The sequence below is a fragment of the Peromyscus leucopus genome, chromosome 1 (genome assembly GCF_004664715.2).
Source record: "Peromyscus leucopus breed LL Stock chromosome 1, UCI_PerLeu_2.1, whole genome shotgun sequence".
NCBI lineage: Eukaryota > Metazoa > Chordata > Mammalia > Rodentia > Cricetidae > Peromyscus > Peromyscus leucopus.
The window spans coordinates 30442850-30452137 of record NC_051063.1 but is presented as its reverse complement, the minus strand read 5'-3'; the positions used below and the strand labels follow the sequence as shown (position 1 = coordinate 30452137).

Here is a 9288-nt window from a genome sequence, read left to right as displayed (position 1 = left end):
CAGAGAGGTCAGAGACTTGACTAGGGGGTCACAGTAGTGACAAGGCAAGGTCTTCCCCACCTAGGACACTTCAGTAGCTCTGTGTTCTCTGATGGCCTTGGCTGGAGATGGGGGCAGGTGAAAGAGTGTGTGCTACAGTCAGGATCGGAGCAAGGCATCGGCGTATCCACAGCAAAGCTGAAGTGGCACCTGCCCTACCGCAGTCCAGACTGCCAGCAAATTACACTGAGCCCCACTGCTTCAACTCTGCTCAACTCCGGACTCACTGAGTTCAACAGGCAACAAAATGGTTGGTTTTCTGGCTGCAGTTGGGGGGAGCAATCTAAATATGACTTGTTGGGGTGTTAGACCTTCTAACTTGGGGAGAAAGCAGATTCGTGGAAAGCATCCCTGACTGAGCTCCAGGGAGAGGCCCGAGTGTCCTTCTCATCTCACAGGGTGGTCGGAGCCTCATTCAGAGCAGTTCATTAGGACGTCCCGTCCTTCTTGGTATGTTTGTCTTTTAAATTTAACTATGTTCCTTATTACCACAAAGGAAAAACAAGACGTTCTGAAAACACAAAAAGCAATAGTGCCTGCTGTGTTTAATCTTTGACCAGAATAGCCCTCCATGCTATTTTGCTTTCTATGTAAATGTAGCATTGAGTAAACTATGAAACACATAATAGAAACTTTGATGACAATCTGTCCATGTATTTTTACATTGAGAATACCCAGAATTACCAGGGTGACTTGTGACTTTTGGGGACCATGCATCATACAGACAGCTGCCCCTGAACTCGGAGTCCTGGCCCTGCAGACCTCGTCTATATGTGAGCCTGGCATCCACTGCACACTCACTCTGCCCTGTGCACCTCCAAACCAGCATCGTTTCTGCTTCTCATATCCAGAAGCTATATTGATATTCTAAGACTTAGCTTTCTCTGTTAATGAATCTCTGAAAAACGGGGCTAGCCTGAAGAAATCAGATGCAATGTAACCTGGTTTCCTAAAGTGGTTTTAAAGAATTTTCCCAAAGGGCAACCTTAGGCCAGGGCTCCAGGACTGTACAGTGAGTTCAAAACAGCCTGGGCAACTCGGTAAATCTAGTCTCGGGGTCAGGGATACAGCATTGTGGCACCTCACCTGTGTGATAACCCAGGTTCAAACACTAGTGCCCCAAGAGTCACCTTTAAATAACATAATAGCCTAAGAGTCAGATCAGCCCTTCAATCATGCCACGCCTTGTGGGATGTTCTGTATGGCAAATGTGTTGCTCTGATTGGTTAGTAAATAAAACACTGATTGGCCAGTAGTCAGGCAGGAGGAAGTATAGGCGGGACAAGGAGGAGAACTGTGGGAAGTGGAAGGCTGAGTCAGAGACACTGCCAGCCGGCACCATGACAATCTGCATGTGAAGATGCCGGTAAGCCACCAGCCACGTGGCAAGGTATAGATTTATGGAAATGGATTAATTTAAGCTATAAGAACAGTTAGCAAGAAGCCTGCCACGGCCATACAGTTTGTAAGCAATATAAGTCTCTGTGTTTACTTGGTTGGGTCTGAGCAGCTGTGGGACTGGCAGGTGAGAGATTTGTCCTGACTGTGGGCCAGGCAGGAAAACTTTAGCTACAACGCCTTCTTTTTCCTACCCCATGCACCCAGCACATGGGCACACAGGCCAACCACCTCTGCCTTTGGAACATATCTTCTACAATCCTTTTAAAAAGTAAACAGAAATGCTCGTCCACTTTGCTACTCATCACTAATTACAAGTCTCTAGCTTGACTTGTAATTAAGGAATCACAAACATCTTTTCTGAAAGACTTATCAGTGAAGAGCTGCCAGCTGGACTTCAGTGGCATCCAGTCCACAGCTTCGAAATCAAATTGCTTCCACCTAAGCGGAAGTCTCATCCATGCTGGTTAGTTTATTATTGTGCAAAATACCTGCAACAGTTTAAAGATGATTTATTTTATGTTTCCAAGGTTCCAGTCCATAACGAGCTGTTTCCCTTGCTATGGGACTGGTGTGGCAAGGCACCATGTGATGGTGTGACATTGGGAGAGAGTTCCAGCGAGCAGGGAGAGAGGTGCATGGAAGGCCAGTGACCTGCTTCCAGCAGGTCTTACCTCCTCAGCCCTCAACATCACAATGTTATTAAATTACACACCCCTCCCACCACCACCAATGGATCGATCCACTGATTAGGTCAAAGCTCTCAGGATCCTGTGGCTCTCTCAGTGGATGGAACCTTCAATCCTTCAACACCTGAGCCTTGGTGAGGGATATTTTGTATTCAAGCCAGAACACTGAGGAAATAGAATGAATGTGACAAAGCATTTTGTTAACATTAAGAAACTCCTTTTCCCTTCCCTCTTTCCCGTTTGAATGCCCTGGTAAATAAAGGCCCATCTAAATAGGAGGAAGAAAATGGTGAATGGAGACAAGGAACACACATACAAGACTCTGCTGCAGCTGTTTTGGGTGTTATCTCTTTTGAGGGATGGGAGAGGAGTCTCATGTATACTTTCTGAAACGGGTTGTATCCGTGTCAGAACTGTGGTTCACTCTTTAAAACCATAAGCAGCATGTGTGCTCTGCAGCTGCATGGGGTGCACACTTAAATTGAAGACTAGCCTTGTGTATTACAGTTTTCAAATTGGATCATCCAAATCTCAGAAGGCACAGGGAATTCCTGCTGTTTTGTTTTGAAGTTGGTGCCATGGAACCTAGCAGGCATTTATTTACCCATGCATTTTTTAAAAGAATGTTATCAGGCGAGTGCACACCTTAAAAAAAAACAAAAAACTATGATGTTGCAATTAGCTCTTAGGTGCTCACTCTGCCAAGTGTGACTTACGTGGCTTCTGAATCCCAGTTAGAGATGCTGGAAGCAGACCTTTCCCAGCCTGCTCCACTCACAAGCTCTCCCATGCAATTCTTCATTCTGCTCACATTCATAACAAACCCCAAACTGAGGAACAAGCTAGTTGCAATTCAAAGAACCACCTGCTTCGGCATGGGCATCTGAGTGAGAGAAGGGACTTATAGGGTGACATGGAGCTGGGCACCGAGTTTATCCTACCCAGGAGACTAGCCAACAAAGCTACAGATGTATGGCAAGGGCAGCAGAGCTGTGCATTAAGGGGTGCTCACAACACAGGGTCTACGGAAGTCACTGGTCAGCAAGTTTGACAGAGAGTGCTTAAAACCAGAGATGCGGGAGGGTGCTCAACTGTACACAGACCCACCTTCCACCAGGCCCTTGTGGCTTTCATTAGAACTAAAGACAACAACTACAAAGAGATGATGTGCAGTCTCTCCAGAAGCAAATGTAGTTCCTGGTTTATCGTATCTAGAAACTGGCATGCCAAAGGATAGGCAGTCCAGTGAAACAGCATGGCCCCTGGGTAGTGAAAGGTGACTGGAAATCCCCCATACTTCCTTCCATCGAGGTGTTTTGTTTTATACAAATTGTTTCTTAAATGTTAGCTGATGACTGGCCAGTAGAAGCAGCATGTCTTGAACACATCCACGGGTTCCTGGGAGGCAACCATAGAGGACACTGTGGAAGCTTCCATCACTGTCAATTACTTGTATTCTATAGATCTGTATTTCAGGGGACCTTCCCAAGAATGCAGAGTTTATGTGATGTGGCATAAAGGAGGCACCCGAAACCTAGAGAGATGCAAAGTAACACCAAGTGACGTGAAATACTCGTTGCATGTTAACCCCATTTTAGCATAAAACTGGTTCTTTATTGTTAAAGAAGCTGGAAACCATGGGCACAGAAGGTCCACAGCTTTGTGAAACATCAGAATGTACTACAAGGTTACCAGCCCAGTAGGAAACTTCCTAGCCTGTGGGACTAACATCTATAAAATGCTCAGCTTTGCTATCTAAGTTTAAAGTGCAACCTGGCAATCAACTTAACCTTACTTCAATCATATTTGAGAGGATAAAGATACATATGGGAAGCAAGAATAATCAGTCTAGTTTAAAAACCGAAATCAAGCCGTTTTGGAAGAGTCTTGTTAATGGTGGAGAATTTGTTTAGCCATGTGAAATGTGTAAGTCACTACAGATGCCACTGAGATGCAGCTTGGTAAACAGGCATTGCTTATTTAATAAGTACAGAATGTACACAGACCCCTGAAGAGCATCGCTCTATACAGAGTATTTACAGAAAGCACAGTGAAATCCAGGGCTATCTATACAATGCAGACGCCCACACACTCGGGAAGGGAAGACAGCAAAGTAACAAAGGACAGCCCTGTGTGGTTCAAGAGTCCATTCAAGAGAAACATACATTTCAATATGCAACTAAGTTCTCGTTTAGTTTGTTGTTCAATTATTTCTCTCGTTCACCTTTGACAATTTTCAGGTCACTAGTGCCACCAACTACTATTGAAGATTAACTATTAGTGTGAAAATGAACTGCTCACTGGGGAAAAAAACTCTTGAAAAAGATTAGCAGAGTCAATAGTCCCAAGGCATGAATGACATTATAAAAAATATCCTTACCAGGGCAACATAATATCACATTTACATTATTAATAGTTTCTGAGTTGTTTTTTTTTTCAGATTTTTGCCTAAATTTTCTTGTAAAAATATTTAGAAAATAATCAACATACAACACGATTGGGTTCATTTCCGGACATCAAGCAGGAACCAGTCAGGCATTTACTCAATGGTAAAGGTCTAACCTCACACATGGTCTTCGGGTTTCCCCTTACCACGTTAGGAGATGTGCAGAAGCACCGTGAAAACAGCAATGTGCTCGAAATGCTCCCCAGGCCAGTGCTCCAGGTCAGCCTGGGACTTTCGGGCCATCTACCTGTATAAGTCAATTAACTCTCTCCTCAGCCCAGGAATGAAGAGCTGGCACCAGGGAGGTCTGAGGACCCGTGCTGCTGCTGTCATGAGACCGCAAGTCCCAAGGGACTGGAAAGCGATGGCCACCATACCTGTAGGGTGCCCAGCAAATGTATTTCTTAAATGAATAAATGACATGTGTAGCCTGACTGAGTCATTTTAAATGGTTATGTAGAACAAAACCAAACCCCCACCAATTGTTCATTCTGTCCAAACTCACCATGGTCAATCCTTGAGACTGTTTTAAAAGACTCAAAATCTCAAGTGGTATGGGAAAAAAAGGAGTGACAGGTACTCACTTTCAAATGAAAACGGGGGAAGTGTATGGACACAGACACACAGTTTCTTGCCCAAGGATACCAAAGTATTATTAAATAACTAAAATAGTCACTTACATTTGGAACTAACAATGATCAGATACAACAATATCCCCAGGTCCTCAGGTTCTTCCCCCACAGTCAATCAGTAGGACCTCAGAAATCCACAGGAGGAGCTGTTTATAAATCAGTGGAGAAAGTTCTCTCAGATACACACATTTTTATACATTACTTTGCTCAGTCCTGACCATGTATGAAAGGACACAGGAGATGCCAAACAAAAAAGAAAACAAGACTTTTCCAGCTTTTTAAGCCTCATAAATAGGAAAAAGAAAGTAGTATGATCCCAGTATGGCTTTTAGTAATGATATTTTTCAATTATTTCATTAAGTTCTACAAGTACATGGTGGCATAAATATAAACACTACTTGTTCCGTGTGGTGCCGACTGTGTATACACTTGAAAGCACACAGAAGAGGATACTGTGGACATTACCACTATTTGGTCTCCGCTATGCATGTTTGTATCTTGGAATTAAAAAACCCAATCACTGTAACTCATGAATCAATATCACCTGAGGAACCAGGGAAGTGTAGCTACACTGCCTACACTATGTAGACCTTTGGAATCTTCCAGTATGTCTAGGAATAAATGGGCAAATAATTCGGAATTTATTGCACTTACCCTCTTATTTTTATTCTAATAAATTATTAATAATAAAAAGAGCAAGACATTATGACTAATACTTTTTACAACTATTTAAAAATAAAACAACTTTGAATGCATTTTCACTCTGAAGCTAAGAGATTGTTTGGATAACAACAGATATCACAAAAAGACACTATACTGACATTTAGTATTTAGTAAATTACATTTATAATCAATGTTGATTTAAGGAAATGTTAAAACACATTAAAAGGGCATTGACATGATCTAAATTTTTAGAGCCCATACAATTCTAATTATAAAACTGGGCTTCATGTAGCCCAGGCTGGCCTCCAACTCACTTTGTCCTTGAGGCTAGCCTTTAATCTTCCTGCACCTCCTAGGTGCTAGCATTCTGGGCACGTATTACTATGCCAGCTCGAGCCCATACAATTCTTTAAAGGTCTCTATCCCCGGAGCTCAAGTTCCTTAAGGGGAAAAATGCCCAAGCACAACACAAACAGAGGCCTGCCAGATCTGCTCCACGGTCTCCAAGGAACATGATGCAGTGTTTAGGTTCTGGGAGGTGAGAAAAAAATTCAATGACAAAAACATTGGTACTAACAATTGGCAACATTTAAGTATACATCTTAAACACTGTAGATATCCAACAAGATACAATAATTTGGCTCAAAGTTCCTTTGGCTATGAAGATATAACTGTGTTTTAAATAATAGAGTGAAGCATCACATTTGGTGAAACGGTGTTTCGTTATGCTACGCAATCAACTATCAAGAATGAAGAATGGGTGCACACATGAAAAGTTAGCAGAGCTAAGTGCTGGCTTCTCTTGGGAACGCGGTCTTCAGAAACACCTGAACCCAGCAGTTCTCAACCTCCCTAATGCTGCAATCCTTTAATACAGTTCCTCATGTTGTGGTGACCCCCAACCACAAACTTATTTTAGTTGCTACTTCATAACTGTAATTTTGCCACTGTTAAGAACTGTAATGTAAATATCTGACGTGTTACCCGTGAAAGGGTTGCGACCCACAGGTTGAGAACCACTGCCTTAAGCCTGTTACATTTACTTCTGCACAATGTCAGTAAGACTAAAGCATGTCAGTTTCAAAGTCTTCATTCATCTGTTCTAATGCTTAGATTCATTTCACATTTTAAAATATAATAAGTCCACAGGGAAATTTTAAGTACACACATTGCTTAAAATCTTAGTTTAAGTAACTGAAGATGTAAAAAAACACAACTAGTAACTCAAACAACTCAAATGTGAAAACGTAGCTATGACAAATAAGGAAACCTGACAGACACAAATAGTACCTGGTCACTGCTAGTTACCAGCAGCCAGTTTTCCTGTCTAGTTGTCATTAAAATCAGAATTAAGTATTCATATACATCCTTGCAGCACAACACAAGGCTACTCTGTGATTCCAGCTAATTGTGATGGGGTTGTGAGATGCTGCCCTGGCTGGCTTTGGACTCATGAGCTCCAGATCCTCCTTAGCCTTCGAAGTAGCTAGAACTATAGGGTGATCACCATGCCCAGATCAAAACTGAAAACTTCATGATTTCTCTAGGTGTCTTTGTGTGCTGTAGAAATAACGGATGGAGAACACCTGTGTTTTCATGAATACTTTTCAAAGGCTGAACTCACTAACGGAAGAACTATGGCAAAGTTTTTTGTTTTGTTTTTTAAAAACCCTTGTACTAATGTTTAGCACTTTAGGGCAAGAAGTAAATTAGATGTTGAGTCAGTGACAAGGTGGTTGAACTGCACCACATAGAAGCGGACTTCATTGAGCTCACAGTACGGCACACACACCAATGCATTCATGAAAGGGCACTTCTACACAGGGAAGTAAAATGAACTTTTGATTAGTTGACACAAAGCAAGGGCTGTTTCAGAACACTGGACAGTGGCACCTGCTGGTCTGCGGCTCTTGTCTGTCTACTGGGCAAGAGTTTTTTGTTAGGTTTTCTTCGTCCTCTGCTCCAATTCATGCTGGTGTTTAATAAGGCGTTCTATTTCTGTTCCAAGTGTTTGCAGGTTTTCCTTTAATAAGTGGGGAAGAGAAAACAGAAGTACTGAGTATAATACAAGTACCCTGGGAACTACCTTTGCCTAAACAGTGGAACTGAGTGATTAGTTCTTGGTACTAAGATGAACTACACTAGACACACATGTTTTAGTGAAATAGGCCTGTCCTTTTTTATTTATTTATTTAACTTTCTTTTTTTTTTGACAAGGTTTTTCTGTATAGTCCTGGCCGTCCTGGAACTTGCTACATGACAGACCAGGCTGGTCTCAAACTCACAGAACTCCTCCTGTCTCTGCCTCCCAAATGCTGGGATTAAAGGCCTGTGATACCACGCCTGGCCCAAAGTTAATCTTTTCACTGCAGCTAAAGCAAGTTTTAATGCACAATGATTACTTAGATTGAAAACTATTTTTTAAAAATCTATTACTATCAAGGCCCATGCATAGCAAAGACAGAAAAGTTGGGTCAGACAACAGCTATTAAAAAAAGCCACAAGATACACTTCAAATGTTGTAATATTAAAAAATTATAATTATAATATACGGCAAGAGGCTGACTTTCTGTCCTGGTAACATGATGTCTTGTGTTAGGCAAACAGCCCAGTGAGAGCCGATACTAGGAAGAGGCATCATTCTGTCACACTTACTGAGTGAAAATGAGTAAGAAACACAAATACCTTCAAAGTAATATTTTTTAGCAATGTATCTTCCAAAACAGCCTGTAATTTTCGGTTGATTTCCAAAGAGAGCTCCAGTGTTAGCCCACTGTCAGCGGGATGGGATGTGTATAAGGACGCCATGATGCCACCGCGTCTACTCAAATGCACTTTGTTAAAATCAGATGCTTCTGAAGAAAGTGTGCCTGATTCTTCTCGTAAAATGTAACTCTGAATTATTCTGCAAAACAAAATGATACTCTGTGTGCTTGCAGAATAAAAACACTGGGATTGTAGGAATCAATGAATCACAAGCATAAAGATGATTAGCATAAAATAGACATCTGTTAGGCCAATAACCTAAGTTGGTGCAGAATTTCCTTACTAGATGGTCTCTTACCTGTCCTTTTTTGTTGTATCATGGTATTTAAAGAAATAGAAACACAGCTTGTCTGTTTCTTTCCTTACGTGTATGTAAATATTTTAGTCATTACTTTATTGGTTTGATTTCTGTTAACAGTTTCTATTAAAACTCCATTTTGCCCTTTCTTTTAAAATCTATAAGCACAATTTTCTATAGGTCTAAAATTACTTCCAAATAACTTTAAAAGGTTTAGGAGCAGAGTTGCATATGGAGACAACTCTTACTGAAGTGTGATGTTTGTGAGAGGAACGTGGTGCCCGCAGACTGGCTCAGTCACGCTGGGTTTGGAGCAGAGCTGGGGGTCTGTCTGTCCCTCACAGGTCAGGGCTGGTC

At 41.8% G+C, this 9288-nt stretch overlaps 1 protein-coding gene across 2 annotated transcripts in view; it reads right to left on the bottom strand.

The window, feature by feature from the left end:
* Positions 1–6955: 6955 nt before the first annotated feature.
* Positions 6956–9288, bottom strand: part of Ccdc186 (coiled-coil domain containing 186) — a 34425-nt gene continuing 32092 nt past the window's right edge. For both annotated transcript variants that reach the window (XM_028875150.2, XM_037205903.1), the window contains exons 15-16: positions 8553–8772; positions 6956–7890 (exon numbers count right to left, since the gene is read on the bottom strand). In XM_028875150.2, coding sequence (XP_028730983.1) covers positions 7807–7890; positions 8553–8772 — 304 coding nt within the window. In that variant the 3' untranslated portion in view covers positions 6956–7806. The remainder of the gene's footprint in view (positions 7891–8552; positions 8773–9288) is intronic.